Source organism: Gavialis gangeticus, unplaced genomic scaffold (assembly GCF_001723915.1).
Source record: "Gavialis gangeticus isolate Ggan-Ray unplaced genomic scaffold, GavGan_comp1, whole genome shotgun sequence".
NCBI lineage: Eukaryota > Metazoa > Chordata > Crocodylia > Gavialidae > Gavialis > Gavialis gangeticus.
The window spans coordinates 6,357,256-6,373,413 of record NW_017729016.1 but is presented as its reverse complement, the minus strand read 5'-3'; the positions used below and the strand labels follow the sequence as shown (position 1 = coordinate 6,373,413).

Below are 16,158 nucleotides of genomic sequence, written 5' to 3'. Positions count from 1 at the left end.
ACATTTTGGGGGAGGTTTGGGGGTTTTTTGCATATAAGAGCAGAGAGCGTTAGGGGCGCAAAGGGGAGGGTGCAGCGGATCAAGGCTGCGGGAGTAATTCAGGCCCAAGCCAGCTCGGCCCCAGAGCCGGAGGGGGGAAGAGGAGGTCACGCTGTGATGTGGGCTACTGCCGCTGGGACCTTGAGCCTCTGGGATGTGCAGAGCGGAGGCCAATAACCAAAAAAGTCTCTGGGATATTGCGACGGCCGCAGCTGCCCCATCCAGACCCGGGCGCTCCTGGCATCTCGAGCCCAGAACTGCGCTGGGATCCATCCCTCACAAACAAATGCAGGTTTCTTTGACAATCTTGTGACTTATTTTTTATTTTATAATCAGTATTGGGGAAAAAAAAATTGGCACGTTACAACTCGAAGCTGACTGATACAGAGTGACAGCCCACAGACATCTGGCAGAGAGTAGAAAAGAAAGGGAGAGGACTCGTTCTTTCAAGACAACCTCGTTTTTCCTGAAGCTTTCTTTCTTTTTGATGCCAGAAACAAACTTAGGCAATTTAAATATCAAGCGGCATTTTGTGTTTAAGTAGGAATATTTGTTAAAACAAAATTCTTTACAGGCTTCATATCAGATTTCACAATACTGTTCAATGTTAAATATCAGCTCAGGTTTGTTAATACCGTTTTTTTTGACACATTTAAAGCGCATGTAACAAACTGAATTAATTACTTTGGCATTGGAAAAAGAAACCTGAAGGAAAAAAAAAAAGAGTTTTTGATATGAAATAATGTAAAAACAATGTCATGTCTGTATTACTAGGGTGACCATGGATTTGAAAGCGTTTTTCAAGGGTCCTTTCAAACACCCCTCTTCTAATAGGATCCACTGTTTTTTGGGTGTTTTTTAAAATTGCTCCTGAAAAACGGCACAATCGGGAGAAATCTCTGGAAGCAGCGGCCCTGGTTTCTCCGGCAATTTATCATGCTATTAGAGACCCAATGGGGAGGGCTGGGTCTGAGCGAAAAACAATAGGTTCAGGCCTGAACCAAGCAGGAGATTTTGTAGCAGGTTAAAAGCCCCCGAGGTGGCGAGGCTGCAGATGAGACGAGCAGTCCCATATCTAATCTCCTGACAAACTATTTACTTTTGAGGGGAATCTGCAGGATTAATTAGAAGCCTATAAATGTCACCGCTGCGCATGGGGGTCCGGGAGAAAGGTTTTGTGAAATCGCCGGCTGGCCAGAAAGGGACTGAAATAACTGCAGACGATATTTCCGTGAGCTTTAGAGGATAAAAAGAAAAAAAAAAACAGAAACCAAGGCGAAGGCTTTGAGGTTTCTCCCGGTCCGTAGCACTCGATGCAACCACCCGCTAGCCAATAAACCCATCCCGTTAGCTACAAGTAAAATTTGATTAAAACCGCGATTGCGGTACGTCTCCCAGCGCGTGCGTCAGGAAGAGAGTGCAGACACCTCTGGCTTTGAAATATGGTCACTCTAGTGTGAGGACTAAAGAAAAACCATGAATGCAACTATTGCCATGGAGAATGTCACCACAACAGCCGTTGGGACTGGATGAGAGATGCAGGAATGAGGTCTACACAGCTACTTAGCTCTTGACTTCAGCTTTTAAAAACTCAGAGTTAACAAAGGAAAATCCTTCGAATTCTGATTGGTCAATGTTCCTGATGACTTCTTGGTCGGGTGGTGTTAGGACGGGTGGATGGCGAGTGAAAAACCGGTCGAAGTTTTCAGCATTGCGTCCGCACTATGAGAGGGGAAGAAAAGAACTCGTGGTGGGTGGAGAGTGGAGAAAACAAAACGAACGGGATGCGGTTTGCAGCCGTCCCCTCCCAGCCGCACCTGGCAGAGCCGGGAATCGCAGTAAGGAAAAGAGGAGGGGAGGAAGGGGGAGGGAAAAAACAGAAAAGGAAAAAGAGATGCAAAACAAATTATGGAGTTCGTTAACTGTGAGGCTGTTTTGCATGGAGGAGCTGGAGGCTGATAAGCTATCAGGCTGCAGCGTGGCAAGTAATTGTTGGGGAGGAATGAGATGGCAGTGCAATTACTTGCCGAGTGGTTCCTGGGTGCATGCACTACTGGTGCTGCTAAGCATGAGGCAGTGTCCCCGTCCACAGCGCGCCCGTGGGTTTGCCCCCCACACGAATCCCTGCCTGCTTGGCCACCCAGGAGCCAAACGAGTTGGCTGTGCCCCGCTAGTCCTGACGGTACACAGCGAAACCGTGGAAAGCTCGCACCTGCCCGAACGCCAAGTGCCGAGACGCCCCCGGCACCACAGGAGAAATTTAACACGTCCCCCTCGCACACCACATGTGACGGGGGGGCGTGGGCTGCATTTCCTTCCTGCAAAGCTAACCGCTGGGTTGCGGCCTCCGGAGAGGTCAGTGCTATAACAGCACTCCCAGTACAAAAAGCCCTGATGTCTTGCACACATTTGCATCGCTCCTTCCCTGCGTCGTTGAGAGGCAACCCCTTTCCGCAGCAGCGTCATCGCAGCATCAGCAGCACACGGTCAAACCACCAAGCACCCCACAGACACGGGCCGGTGGGCTCCACACTGGTCTAGGAGTCAGAAACCGGCAAGTTATCACTGCCTAGCCCCAGGCAAATGGCTCAGTTTTCCCATCTGCAAACCGGGGATAATATCCCTGGAAGGGTGAGGTCGAGTTATTCTTTACGGTCCAAGTCGCCCACCGAGAGGTTTGCATTCTGCATGTGCTACGATGTCAAAGGCCTGGGTGCAAAAACACCCAAGGGGCCCTGCAAGCAGGGGTGTTTCTATTGAGAAGGAGTAGAGGAAATGGGATTTAAAAAAAAAAATCAAACACGTCGAGCCCTTGCTGTGCAACCCTGTTGGGATCCTGGGCACCATGCACGCACACACACAGCACTGCTTTCCCTTCCTGCAGAGAAATGCTTGCATTTATTAAGGTCTCCCTAGTGCCTGCTTTGTAAACGCTCTGCCTGCAGTCACAGCCAATCTCCCTCCCACTCTCTATGGGGCTCAAGGCAGGGAATTAAGGCTAAGACCCATTTTACAATCAGGAAAAGCAAGTTAAAGCAGAGAAGAGACCTATCCCCAGGCCACGAGGATGAGGAAGGAACCCAAAGTTCCCAACTTCCTGCCCCGTGCAGACATGCCCCACCCCGGGGTCTCAGCCCAGGAGCAAACACAGCTGTCCTCAAACCGGATGTTGCTCCAGTTGCCAGCTGCAATGCTCCATGGGCTCCAGCGAGCAAGCCCGCTCGAGCCCAGCGGTCAGGTGGAGGGGAGGGGAACAGAGCAAGAGGAATGGCCGGTGCCCAGTGCATGCAACAGAAGCTGAACAAAGAGCACCCATAATTTTGGGTGTGAGAAATGAGCATCTGGGGACAATTAATAATAGGGGGCTGCTGGGCTTGAGTGGAAACGCATCCGGATTATCGCCGCCCTGCTAGCAAATGATGCAGCCACACGCACGTCCCATCCCGTGTGAACGGACACAACACCATACTCGAGCCGTTCCCGCGCTATCCCGACCGCCGTGCAAACGCAGCACGCTCCCCTCTCCTCCCCGCGCGCTCCTCTAAGGAGAACATATGTTTCAGATGCCGGGACCTCTTCCATGGTATTTAACTTTCATTTGCTGAGAAAACAGATTTACATTTTTAATAAATGGCTGACTTCAAAAATTAAATATTCAAGACAAATACATGTAAGCTGTCAGAACGCCTCAGCTTCTTGTAAGCACCGACAACAAGGTTGCAGAAAAGACAGTGCTAATATCAGCCAGACCTCCAATGCCCGGCCCCTTCGGCATGTTTTATAACCTTCTTACAGCAACCAAGTGAGATGCGATTATCCCTAAGTCACTTAAAAGTTCAGTGAATAATGTTGGAGTTGACTTTAAATGCTGGCTACAGCAACGGCCAGGCTGCTTGCTCATCTCCTGGACATGTCCTTCCCCAGCACCCTTCACGTCCCATCAGTCAATGCTGAGAGTCAACACAGCATTTTAGCCCTGGCTCAGGGTTAAGCCTGGGCTTAAGCTTGCTCCTGGTTGGACAGGCTATGAAGCATGCACTTCAATCACAAATAATCAATTTTAAAGATCAGGCATCAAACCCCGAATTGCTGCGTGAGTGGCTAAGACAGCCCCTCTTCGCACGAACACCCACGGCCGGGGATGGAGAACCCACCGTCACCCGGGTAAGATTTCCCTCGGATTCATCACCGTCCCCGATAACAATTGGCACCTTTTCCCTAGTCTGGATTTACCACGGTGCAGCTTCCAAACACCGGATTCGGGGGCTGTGCTAGATTCACGAGCTCTCCATCATCAGGCATCTCGTCTCCACATCGATATTAAGACTATCGTTATGCCCCTAAGTGGCTTTGTGAGTCAAGGCCCCGATGCACCCATTCACCACCGTATTTCTGCCTCTTCTCCGTGACATTCAGGAGAGATGAAAGGCAGTAACCGAGGCCACCCTCGCTCTTCCTGCCTCGTTCCCGATGACCCAACCAGTACAACACTGGTCACGAGTGCTACGCTAACTGGATTAGTTGCATTCATTTTCTAGCATTTCAGTTTGCTTCCTTTTCAATTGAAGAATCAGCAAGCCGCACGGTTCACGTACAGCTGTTTAGCAGCAGCGAGAAGCTGGGATTTTAATGACGTCGTCTTGTCCCGGGTCCCTCCAAACATCAAAGATATGCAAGCAAATATCTCCGGCAGTGAAAACCAGAGCTGTGGTGCCACTGGGTCACTGACTGCTGATAATCTCCTGTGACCGACTGGTCTAACACGTGACAGATATGCATCCACCTATAAGCCTGGGTCGGGAATCGGTAGCAAGAAAAGCCCCGAGCTGGATGGGCACAAGTGCTACTTCTTTCTAAAGCACGACAGCTGGAGCTCTCACAGGCCCCAGGAATTGAGAGGAAGAAACGGCTGGGTTGTTTCATGCCGATCTGACAATCCCCAGAGAGGAAATGTGGACGTTCCCCATCAAGACGTCAAGCCCCTTTGCAAAGCGCTGAGCGCTAGCCCAAGCCTTGCAATGAGACAGCCGCCCTGGACTCTTGCAAAGAATATTTCAGCCATGGGAGGTGTTGGTGTCAGCTGGCTGCTGCCTAGAAGCCCTCAGATTAGCATCAAAACATAGAAAATCAATTCACAAAAAAGGAATTTGCCCGTTCCACAAACCCTCAAGGCTAAAGTCGCAAGACAAAGAGGTCTGGGCTTTTCTAGGCCACGTCATCGCTAATTCCCCCCCGCCGTGTCCACATAAAATAGGCAATCGGGGGGATAACTGGAGACATAGGCAAGGCTTTAAGGTTATCGGTAGGGAAATACGTGGCCTAGCAAAGCGTACCCGCTAATAAGCAGTTCACCTGCAGATGCCATCGGCTCCCAGTATACCATTAAAGCTTTGCAGGGCTTTGAACATGTAGCTGTCACTACCCATTAGCTTCAGGACTTCTTGGTGGAGAGACGTTAGGCAGCTCGTCTGAAGCATCTGACAGCGCTAGACCTGCACGCGCTTTAAAGAAACGTGCTGCATTTTTCTAAAGCAAAACCCACAGCCCGCGTTGCCCGAGGATGAATTGGACAAAGCTGAAAAATGAACGCTGGCAACTGCATTCGGGTATCGGGCTGGAGAGGTCCGTACAAAGACAAAGCAGCTTTAATATTTCGTCACGCTAATCAAAACAGTGCCAGAGACTGGCACAGTCTGCGAGGGCCAGAGTACCGGGGTTGAAGTATTCAGAAAATATATATATAAGCTAGATGCAATGCATTTAACTTCCAGAGTTGAGGAAAGAGTTTCAATCCTGCAGTTCTTGCAGCTGCAAGGAACAGCCCAAACAAGGGGCCAAGGTCCCCTACCCACAGCAATGCTGCAGAGTTTCTATGAGAGCAAAATAAATGCCTCAACCAAAGTCGAGGGGGGGAGGGCTGTGGGCTGCGGGGGCTACTACCAACCCCCAGCCGCTGAGATGCCCCGAAGAGGTGCCGTGCCGTGCCGCCTACTTGACACCGGCGCTGAACTCGCAGGGGCCGCGTCCTGCAGCGAACTGAATTCGCCTTCCCTCGGCCGTCAGCCGTGACCCCGGCTCCTGCTTCCTCGAAAGGTGATGGAGGCACCTACCAGCCAACACGAAGGTCCCCGTCACCCCGCTGTGCCACATCCTGACATTTTCCCCATGAATGCACAGTCTAGCATGAGCATCCCACCAAATCCTTCCTGAAAGCACCGAGAAGCTCTACGGTCACCCGTTTTTCTTTGAAAGCAAGGTATCCCCCATCGTCCACTGACAAGCGATGCAAAGAAGAATTCCCTTTGCGCCAGGCAGTCGACAGCTGCTCGGCATAGCAGCACCGTTTTTTACTGCCTCTAAAATCGGGCCCGTCTCTAAAGCGGTGCAGATGCCCCGTATGAATTTTTCCATTTAACAAGAGCCACGCAGTGACAAACCCACCTCATTTGAGTACTCCGTGAATGTACAAAGATAGCTCCATCCCGAATGGGGAACGCAAGGAGGTGGGAATTTATTTTACAGAAATCCCGTGTCTTGTCTATATTTATAGCCATCGCAGAATGGCTTTTTTACCACTGCAGAAATAAAACTGTCAGCTGAGAAGATAGCCTTTTTATTTGACCAATTCCTAGCTTGATTTCAAAGAGAGACAAAGGCACAGTAAAATATTTGCCATTGATCCTTAAGATGAAATGAAACTCCATAAAGCTGGCGACAGCTAGTTCTCAACGTTATGACAAATTTTTCTCCAGCCTCAAACACCCAGAGCTGCTTTACACCAGGAGCACCAAGCGCTTGTACAACCAGAGGGAGAATGTGAGGCTTGGGAAGAGCAAGACAGCTTGCAGGCCTGCCAAGACACGCGGGCACGGCTGCTTTCTGCTCCACACCTGGACAAGGTGGGAACGATGCAAAGGGAGAAAAACTGCTCCAATATTAGCGCTGTTTCAGCCACATCCCACTGGTCCAGATGCACACATGACTCCAGTCAGACTTGCAAAGCTTTTATGCCACCAGGCACCCAAGGGGATCCATCAGAGACCTCTAAATGCCTTTGAGACTCTGACCCTTGGGTATCCCAGTTGCTGCCTAGGGAAACTCCTGCAGAGTGGGCGAGGTGGCATCCTCACCAGGTAAAAAGCTAGCTGGCTAACAACGTTCAGCAAGGAGAGGACTTCATGCTTAAATCACGTTGACTTCAACATGCCTGAAGTGTTTTTGCTGAATCGGGACCGTGCGCAGCCCTTGCGTAGCTGAGCCGCCGTTCCTTCAGAAGGGACGAGGGAATAACACCCAGTAAATTAAAATGTCACAAACACCAAGAGGAACAGCTGGCTTTGCCTCCACCGTATCCTGCCTGCATGTCTGGCAAAAATCTGACTTCTAGCTTGGTGGGAAAAGCAGGTAAATTGGACCACGCTGGGGAGTCCTGGCTATAAAGTGGGCTCCATTTGACCCGGCCAAACACCCCGACAAGCGCAGCCCTGCACACTCATCTTCACTGCATGCTGTCACACGCTCATCTCCACATCCTTCCCTGCATCCGTGCAAAAACACTTGCACAAGCACTGGACCCAGCTCACTGCAACACAAGCTCCAGCTACAGCAGCGAGAGCCGCGAGCACCAGGCACGCGGAGCAGTGATTTCTGAAGCAATCAGCTCCAAGCAGCATTTCAATATTTATCGACTCCAAACAACTCGAATACAGTCTAATTTGTGCAATTGCACAATTATTACATTAAGATAATTTTTTGAAAAGAAAAGACCCATGGACTCTCCTGTTGTCAGCCCTTCAGCACCGCACTGTTTGATTTCAGCGCTTTCAAAACGAGACGCCTGTTGAAATCACTAGGCTTTCTGTACAGTAAAGGAGCAATTAGACACCAAAAACAATAATTATCTCTCTGAGAGACAGGGAGAGCACATGAGTGTAAATATACTTCCCAGGGTAAGTGGAGACCCATGCAGAGAATTGTTATGCACAGACAAAACCTGGGAGCAGCCAAGCACAGCTCCGTGTCAAAAATGGCTGGGTTTTTGCATACCAAAGACAACTCTGAGCCCAATCTGTCTCGTTCAAGTCACTGTGATAAAGGTTAATCAAGCACCGAGCAGGAATCAAGCCACGAGAGCTCAGAAATGGAGTTTCGGTTCGCAGGACAGAGCGGGCCCCAGGCAGGTCGGGGCGAGACAAGGGCATTGCTTTGTTGATGCGATGGTCTGGGAGGAACGTGCGCCCATTACAGCAGCCGGGCATGATGAGCAAAAAAAGGGCTCGTTTAAACCCGGGCGCTGCGTCTGCGGCTGGCACAACGCAGGGAAGAGGGCTGCAAACGTTCCTCAGATGCTGCGCAGGGGAGAGCGTCGCAGCGGGCTGCGTCTGCACAGGCGACTACGTGACGTGGGCACGGGGCTGGCAGACCCACTCCTGCCACCCGGGTGCTTGCTAGCTCCCAACTCTGGCATCTACTTGCCAACGCTGAGCACCAACGTGGCCCCTGCGGTCTTGCCTGCATTTGAGCGAGGCTGTGGCCAGCTGAGCACAACGTGGCCCGACCTGCACGGACAGCTCCACGGCGAGCACCGTCCCGGCCTCCTCCGGCGCTCAAGCCCCGTCTCAACACGGCAAGGCACCGCACAAACCTGTCCACGCTGCAGGTGCCTGCGGAGAGCATCACAGCTGTGACTCTTGCACAGAAATCCCGACAAGCTGTTGCCTTTCTATCATTTTAAAAGGTCAATTTGAAAGAAAACGATTTTTCTATAGGTGAAAGCTAGCCAGACTAGTGCACGCTGGCATCGCAGGCACCTTTTGGCAGGAGCCTGTTCCGACTGCTGCTAAAAGCCTTTGATTCCAGGGGAGATTTAGAGGTGACCAGCAAAACCTTCCCTGCCGATCCGCCCGAAATAATGCAAATTTTCCACGCCCTGCAAAAGGGTATTCGAGAACCAGATAGCACTGGTTTTCTCTGTTCCTTCGATCTGCTTCTACAGATGGCATTAAAGCAATAATATTTTTCAACACAGATGCATGACTGTTGAAATAACAGCTATCAGCGGGTAGCTGAGCCTTCTTAATCCTGCCTAATCCCAAATCTACTGTACCTACCTTTATACTAATCTCCCTATCCCTTCAAATACTCAACGACGTCCTGCGGCCAGCTGTTAGGTGAGAAACAAGAGACAGTAGCTTACCATTGTCTGTTCCCAGGTCCGTGATCAAAAAGCATTGAAAGGAAAGAAGGCATTTAAAAGCAAGCCCAAATTTGCACTTTTTTTTTTTAGATTGAGAAAGCATCACCGCCAGGATTCAGCCTTTCGCGTTGAAATCAAACGGTGAAAAATGACACGATGCAACGAGTGGCAGAAGGAGCACCGGGACACGTGGCTCGGGAAGGAAGAGGGACATGGTCAGCGAGAGGAAGCAAAAGCTCTGCTTAGAAAGCGAGCACGAAGGCAGATTGTATTGCAGAGGAAATGGGCCCCCGCCACGCGAGAGGGAGACACCGAGCGTCCTGGGCGCGGGGCTCGAGGCCGCGACGTCCCGACACGCACCCTGGAGCGTGAGTCACTGGCTGCGCGCGGTCCTCCCACGCGCTGGAAACGCGCAGCGGGACGCTCAGCGCAGCCCAGGGATGCAATCCAGGCAAACATCAGCCCCGGATCAGGGGGCAGCCTCGCAGCCAGTCCCGAGAGATACAGCGGCATAGACATGTCTTCCCACCACGGCTCCTCCCCACCCAGCCGAAAGTCTGCTCCTTTGGAGAGATGGAGGCGAAGGCAGCAGCTCGGACTTGCCGAGTTATCCCCGCGCTGGGGCACCCGCATACGCGAGCCGCAGCGTTTCCCATGGATCTGGAGACAGGACAGCGCGCTTTCTGCTAATGCAGCCAAGAGGCAGCTCCAAGGTCGTATGTCCCTTTCCCAGGACAGCATCCCCCAATTCCCAGCTAAGCCTATAAATGTGCAGTGCTAATGGAGCCATAAGGAAGTCGAAGCTGGTGGCTTCCCCTGGTGCTTGGGAGATCGACAGAGCCCCTGTGCTAATGGGAGAGACAGACCAAGCGAGCCCAGGGGCACTTATCCTAACCCCAGAGAGGAGATGGGCCCACGATCCCCGCAGAGTCAGCAGCAGGGCTGGGAACTGAACCCACCTCTCCTGGGTCTCCTTCCCCTGCCGTAACCAGAGTAAATGCTGCATGAAGAGTGCAGGGGGGCAAATGGGGCGTGTGGGACGGCTGGGGGAGAGGGTGCTAAGTGCCCTGCCTGGACAAGGATGCCTCCGCTTCTGAGCTGTCAAGCGAGGGGCTCTACAGGGGACGGGGCTGCTAGAGATGGGGTGTCTGACTACATATGGGTTCAGAAAAGCAAGTCCCTGGGCTCCTGTGGGCATGCGATCCATCTGTTCTGCACATTGGAGGAGCATCCCAAGGAGCAAGCATGCAGACACATGACACACTTGCTCCATCGTACCCCGGCTATTCTGGGGAAAGAGAGAGGAGCAGACGCACACCATCCAGCCTTGCGCCAAGGTAAGACCCTCTCCTGGGGGTAAAGCCACCCTCCCAAAGCGCTACCCTGCCATCCCAGTTGTGTCTGCTCTCTGGTCAGCTCTATCCAGGGATACCCCTTTGCTCCAGGCAGTCCAGCTGGTGGCTTGGAGCAGAGCCAGCACCGCCCTTGGGCAAGCTGTGTGCAGAGGAAATCACAAGTAAATGACTCCCTAGCACTTGTGTCCTGTGCCCACATCCTTAGCTGGGGGAGAAAATCAATCCGAGTTGCACAGCACTGCGGAAAGACTGGGTCAAATGGGAGAAAAGTCCTTAAAACTGCAATGGTGAGGAGGAGTTCACTAGACAGACCCAGATACAAGTGTCCCTGCCCCAGGCACGGGTGCGGCGCAGAACAACGGACTAGGCGAACAGGAGGACTCCCGCCCAGCTCAACACGTTTGCTAAATAGAAACGCCGGGCACACGATCTGCCACAGCTCTGGGTTTATGGGATCACGCACGGATTAAGTACCTGACCCGGGGAACGGCAGGTGGGAGCAGAGCAGCCAGCGTCTCGAGGCCACCACGTGCAGACTGTCACAGCTCGGTTACACTGCGAGCTTCCCGGCACCACAGAGATGGTTGAAGATCCGCCGTAGCCGGGTCCTTGCAGACAGAGATGGCGAGGAGCGGGGACTTCCCACCCCCCATCTGTCTCCCTGTGGCAATGCTACTGCGCTCGTCATACAAGAGACACGGATCAGGATGCCGCTGCCCAGGTCATCCCACCATGCCAACAAGAGGGCTGCCCGCCTAAGTGCCCCCCGTACCAGACAGCAGCTCCATGGCCTGCAGACCGATACACCTCCCTCAGTCCAACCGCTAGCAACGTCTTCCTCACACCCCTGCAACCTCGCACGCTGCACCCCACGCCCCTGCAACCTCCCACGCTGCACCCCACGCCCCTGCAACCTCCCACGCTGCACCCCACGCCCCTGCACAGTCCCCTGTGATGACATCCAGATGCAGTGCAAGAAACCCAACTTCTCCCCCTGACAAGCACTCCTATTAAGTGTGAACTACCGCGCAGACCATTCAGGCTCCAGCCTTCCTGGAGTTACCTTGGGCACAAGGCAGTGAGCGAAATACTGCTTCATTAGCTATTCCGGCTTTGAGTCGTTTGCTGAGCCAAATGTTGAAGAGCAGTTTAGACCAACCCAGAGACCGTACCACAGTCTCTCCCTCTTTCGTGGGATCAGGAACAGACAAGTATTGCACTGCAATAAAATCCTCCATCTAGCCATGTGGTGTTTCTAGCCACAGACACGAGAGCGGGGCCCTGAGAGGCAGAACGAATCGCTGTCAGGAGCCCCGGCAGACGTGGGCCAGGTGGGTGCGTGATCCTCTGAAGCAATCGCAGAAAGGCAATACGTTTATTCTGTAGGTAAGGAGAGCAACACCTCCGTCTGTGTGTGTGCATGCATGTGTGTGTGTGTGTGAGGAAGGAAGAGACAGAAAGAGAGAAATTGCACACGAGAAGGAAGCGTGCATGGGGGTAGGAGAGCGAGAGAGGGGACCGTGCATTGCACGGCCAGACTTACAGCCTTGGGCTTGAACGGAGGCTGGACCTCCTTGCGCTCGAGTTTCTCCCAGTCGATGTACCGAAAGAAGGCGTGCTCCTTGATGTCCCGCTCCCCCTCAGGGCCGCATCCCAGGCGCTTGGCAGGGTGCTTGGTCATCAGCTTAGGGAGAGAAAAAGCAGAAACAGTTGTCCCCCAAAGGCCAAACCGCTGAATAAAACCCCACCGACGGCCCACGTCACCCCAGAGCATTGTCCTTCTTGGAGCCCAGGCCGCAGGGACCGGGGCACGGCAGGGTTTCCCTACCCCAGAGCCGAGCAAAAGGGCTGGACCTCTAGGATTCAAGGGGTGGGTGGGTGCATATAACATCTGCAAGAAGTCCTGCCTGAAGTCGTCTGGAATAGCACACGTCTTGGCACGGGACGTTGCACGGTGAAGAGACGAACCACCTACTCTCAGAAAACCTCTCATTAGCAACAGCGGCAGAGCCCCCGTGTCCCCGGAAAGGACAACGGACAGCAGAGAAACCCAGAATTAACCAAAGAGCTGATTCCAAGAGGAAAGACTGAGCAGCTCATTATCATCTAAACCCATCCTTTTTTGCAGCCCCAATAAGCCACGTGGAAGAGTAAGGGAATTCAGCAAGGCCACACAAACATTGATATCCTGGTGGCATCGTTTGGGTTGTGCTCGGAGATAAGATGCAGATACCAGAGGTTTGGAAAATATCAGTAAGCCAGAAGAGAGCGAGCAGGATACCTGCAACTTGTTAGACTGCCTCGTTAGAAGCAGCGCAGTTACCACACCCCCCGTTTTGGACCCGAGGGGGCCTGGAGTTTGGAGCCAACCTTACTCTATATCCCAGGGGCCTGGGTTTGCAAAAGGGCCCAGCACCGGGGTTGCGGGGTGCAATGTGTGGGGCGTCAGGCTGGATGATCCCGGGGCTCCCTCTTGCCATCCAGTTGCACAAACCTACTGACCTGTTTGCAAAAGGCCAAGAAAGAAGCAACTGCTTGAGAGGCCTGGGGAGATGGGCTCACCTCCACCCCCTCTCCCTGCTCCAGAAGAGATGTGGCAACCCCCACAAGTTGAGGAAGGACGTTGCAATGCAGCCCCCAACACACTCCCACCACGGGCACCCATCCAAACCCTCTCGCTGCCCGTTCCCATAGATGCTGAACACCCCCAGCCTGGGACACGAGGCCACGTTATTTGTGCAGGAAGCTTCCCGCGTGGCAGGGCTGCTCCTGCAGCATAGCATCCAGTGAGCACTTCTCATCCATAGCTCCTAATTTCTGACGTACGTACACGGTGGGATGCTGCATTTGCCTGGAATGCAGCTAATTTAACTTAAAATGAGAGGCTATCCACAAAACCAGCCCTGCCATCCTAGGGGACATTTATTGCCAATGCCGTGCAAAAGCCAGTGCGGGGAATTCAGGCCTGGTCAGGCAGAGTGTTGCTCCGCTGGGTCTCACAAAATGCTGCTCAGGGAGATGTCTCAGGGCCAGGGTCGAAGTCCCGGCCAGAACAACCGTGGCCTCCGAGGCTGGCAGTTAAAAAACTCACCTAAGCTACAACAGACCCCGGCTCGAGTCCTTACCCTGGAGCACGGCCTTGAACTGGGGGGGTCTCATCTGCATAGGGGAGCCCTGGCTATACAGAGGGCTCTGCCCAGCCATTCATTTGGTTGTAAACAGCCTGCTTCAAGTTTCAACAAACTGGCATTTTCCAACAAAAGAAGTTTCATCAAAAAGGTCCCCGAGAAGCCTGGCATGGCTGGCACTCCCAGCGCTGCCTGGGTGCATCACGGCTGCGGTCCCAGCGCAGGACGCATCACGGCTTCTGCTGCAGGCCCGGCCCGGCCGCGCGCCCATAACACGCGTGTCCACGGATGGCTTCTCTTCTCCAGGTCCCAAATGTTTTGACACGCGTCAGCCGTGTCACCCACGACTGCACATAATAAGGCTGCCCAGGGAGACCGATCTTAAAAAATACTGTGCTCTGCAGAGACCTATTGGCAAGGAGCAGCCTGCACAAAATAAAACAGATGCATAGCAATGCCAAGCCAAGGAGCTGGATGGGTGGCAAGCGGCAGTGAATTCATCATCCAGCCAGCTCGGAAAACAACTACAGTTAACCCTTCCCATGCTACCGCTTGCAAGCCAGGGATCCTGCATCACCTCTGCTAACAGCAAGGCAGCTGGCAGCGAACCCTGGCTTCAGAGCCACGAATCCGTCATTTTGCAGACAACGCACTAGTCTTCTAGGGACAAGAACCGCAGCATCCCGTTAGCATGCTGAGGAGACTGGTATTAGCACCAGTCTTGAAGAGCAAGCCTCCTTCACCATCCTCTCCTGCTGGAGGAAGGATGCTTCAACAGGGGCTGCTTAGAGCTCAGAGGGTACCTGGATCACCCTGATGGAGGGGCTGGGGAGCAGGGAAAGGGACAAGCAGCTCATTTACTCACCGTGGACTGCTTCAGCTATTACCACCTTAGCTGACACTGCATCATGCTAGTCATTGCAAGAAGAGAAAGTCCCCACTGCAACCATCCCGGCAAGGCCAACCATCCCCTCCCTCAGTGCCTTGGTCTCCTGCACGAGCATGAACAAATATTGTTGTACAAGCCCTGCAGGCTTGCATCAGAGGGCGCAGGTCAGAGAGAAGCTCCCTGATCGCTGGCCAAGATGAGGAGGCTGCACAGGTGGGGGGCCGGTGCCTTTCTCTGGCCCAGGTGACGAGGGGTGGGGAGGCCCAGGCTGCGGTGCTCTGTTGCACTCAGGTCCTGGATCTCTCCGGGGCAACTAAGCCTTTGGCATCTAATAATGCACAATCCTTGCCTGGTACAAGCAGGGTGGGGGTAAGGGGTATGGAGAATGCCCCGGCCCCCATGCAGTGCTCCTGCTAGCAGGTTTCATAATGCTCCTACTTTCTAGTGCACAGCTTCTTGCTACGGGGGTGTTACGGAGACAAGGCTACGCGACTCCAGACAGGGGGAGAGGTGGGGGAGCCATGCTGCGTGATGGCCTTTGCTCTCTGCATAACGAAGCACACCCAGTTAAAGGCAGTGAGCCATCTTCCTCATCCTCCTCGCTGGGTTTTGGAGGAGGTGCTGGCAACTCAGCTAAAATCCAGCCATGAGAGGCCAAAGTGTCAGCTGAGAACCATCCACCACTTGGGTCACACAGCTGGTCTCTCTCCGTGTAGGTCAGAGCAGGAGAAGAGGCTGAGTTTGATGGGAAGTCACTTATCCACAGCTAAGTGGTGGATACAAGTGGCACTGTCGGCTTGCGGGTACTTGGGAGGTTTAGGAACCTAATCCAGCTCGAGCAGCCTGAAGCCAGACTTGGTGGGGGCAGCAGGGCTAATGGACTGCACCCCGCAGAGAAAGAGGAGGGATCCTTCTGCAAAAATCTGACGGTGGCAATTAGAAATCCTGCCAAGGTGTCTGCTTCCCACTGGCCCCTGGGTTTTACAGCGATTCGGCGCTCCCATTAGCTCTGCTCCATCCTGCCTGTCAGTCATCACCACATTGCCCTTGCCTCTGTCCTCCCACGCATGAAGCCAACATGCTCTGCCCACACAAGAGAATTTAAAAGGAAAGAATTAGAGAGAAACTTGAGTGGCGCTGGTGGGTTTCCAGTAGCTCTAGCAACCGCTGGGAGGGGCTGGTTGGTTTCCAGAGCAGATATCAGACCAAGGGCCTTTGTACACACCACGTTTTTTGCCCTTTCTTGCGCTGCAACTGCATGACTGTTTGCACGAGTAGGATTTCCGGATGCTTTAAAAGTCTTTCTGGTGCATTAAACTCCTCGGACGTAGTTTAGCTTAGATTCATAGATTCATAGATTCATAGATTAAGGGTCGGAAGGGACCTAGTAGATCTTCCAGCCCGACCCCCCGCCAGGGCGGGAGAACAACAAAAAACCCCAAAAAGAGAAACGGGACTCAAACGAGTCCAGCCAGGTAGGCATCCAGCCTCTTCTTAAAGACCCCCAGGGTAGGGGCCAGCACCACTTCCCTTGGAAGTTGGTTCCAGCTC

The 16,158-nt window shown here is 53.1% G+C and overlaps 1 protein-coding gene across 1 annotated transcript in view; it reads right to left on the bottom strand.

Moving 5' to 3' along the window:
• The window catches only part of PRKCB (protein kinase C beta), a gene marked incomplete at its 5' end in the record, with an annotated part of 114,136 nt that overhangs the window by 15,132 nt on the left and 82,846 nt on the right, over positions 1 to 16,158 (bottom strand). Inside the window, one exon of the mRNA XM_019512587.1 lies at positions 12,134 to 12,274. Coding sequence (XP_019368132.1) covers positions 12,134 to 12,274 — 141 coding nt within the window. The remainder of the gene's footprint in view (positions 1 to 12,133; positions 12,275 to 16,158) is intronic.